Source organism: Austrofundulus limnaeus, unplaced genomic scaffold (genome assembly GCF_001266775.1).
Source record: "Austrofundulus limnaeus strain Quisiro unplaced genomic scaffold, Austrofundulus_limnaeus-1.0 Scaffold361, whole genome shotgun sequence".
In the NCBI taxonomy this organism is placed as follows: domain Eukaryota; kingdom Metazoa; phylum Chordata; class Actinopteri; order Cyprinodontiformes; family Rivulidae; genus Austrofundulus; species Austrofundulus limnaeus.
Window position 1 is genome coordinate 65,799 of NW_013952763.1, and position 844 is coordinate 66,642.

At 41.9% G+C, this 844-nt stretch overlaps 1 protein-coding gene across 1 annotated transcript in view; it reads left to right on the forward strand.

Moving 5' to 3' along the window:
* pold1 (polymerase (DNA directed), delta 1, catalytic subunit) overlaps window positions 1-844 on the forward strand; it is a 16,700-nt gene extending 15,856 nt beyond the window's left edge. The window contains exons 26-27 of the mRNA XM_014023229.1: window positions 402-499; window positions 574-844. Of these exons, the coding sequence (XP_013878683.1) occupies window positions 402-499; window positions 574-661 (186 nt within the window). The 3' untranslated portion in view covers window positions 662-844. The remainder of the gene's footprint in view (window positions 1-401; window positions 500-573) is intronic.

An 844-nucleotide genomic window follows, 5' to 3' on the forward strand; every position in this document is an offset into this window, starting at 1 on the left:
CTTCACAGCATATACAATATTGCTCTGTTTGTGCCGGGGCACCGGATCTTTGGGGTGAACCAGCCTTTGCCGTAATGTGTGTTGGGGTTTGAAAGCCACTGGGACATCATGTTTAGAAAATAAACGTCTCAGTTTCTCCGAAACACCTGGATTTTACCTGGATTGCTGAGATGCATTAGGACACCCCAACTGAATGATTTTAAATGTGAAAAGGAAGGATTTAAAAGCGTAATATGTCTACTTTAAACTATGCGCTGTAATTTCAGATGCTTTGTATTTGAAAACTAGTGTAATTTACTCTGTCCTTGATATGTCTCTTCTCTTGTACAGCACTTTGGTTGCCCTTGTGCCGTTTTAAGTGCTTTATAAATAAAAATGGCATGGTATGGTATCATCCACAGATCTTTCACCTGAATGCATTAGAAGAGCGATTCTCTCGGCTGTGGACTCAGTGTCAGCGCTGCCAGGGCTCCCTCCATGAGGATGTGCTTTGCACCAGGTACAGACGAAATACACGTGCTTTACTTTAACCACCGCTGAACGACAGTAACACTGGCTCACTCCTGTCTGCAGCCGCGACTGTCCCATCTTCTACATGAGAAAGAAGGTGCAGAAAGATCTGGATGATCAGAGCAAGCTGGTGTCTCGTTTTGGATGGTGAGACAGACAACACTGATGGATAACCTGACTCGTTTTCGGTCGCCACAGACCCATCTGATACTTGTATTTTTGCATTTTGGGCTTTGTAAAAACGCATATAACATCTTTTATACTTTCTACAATTATTAAGTGAACATGTAGTGCCTTTTTTTTGTAAAATAAAGTGAAAAAGCAATCAACTCTT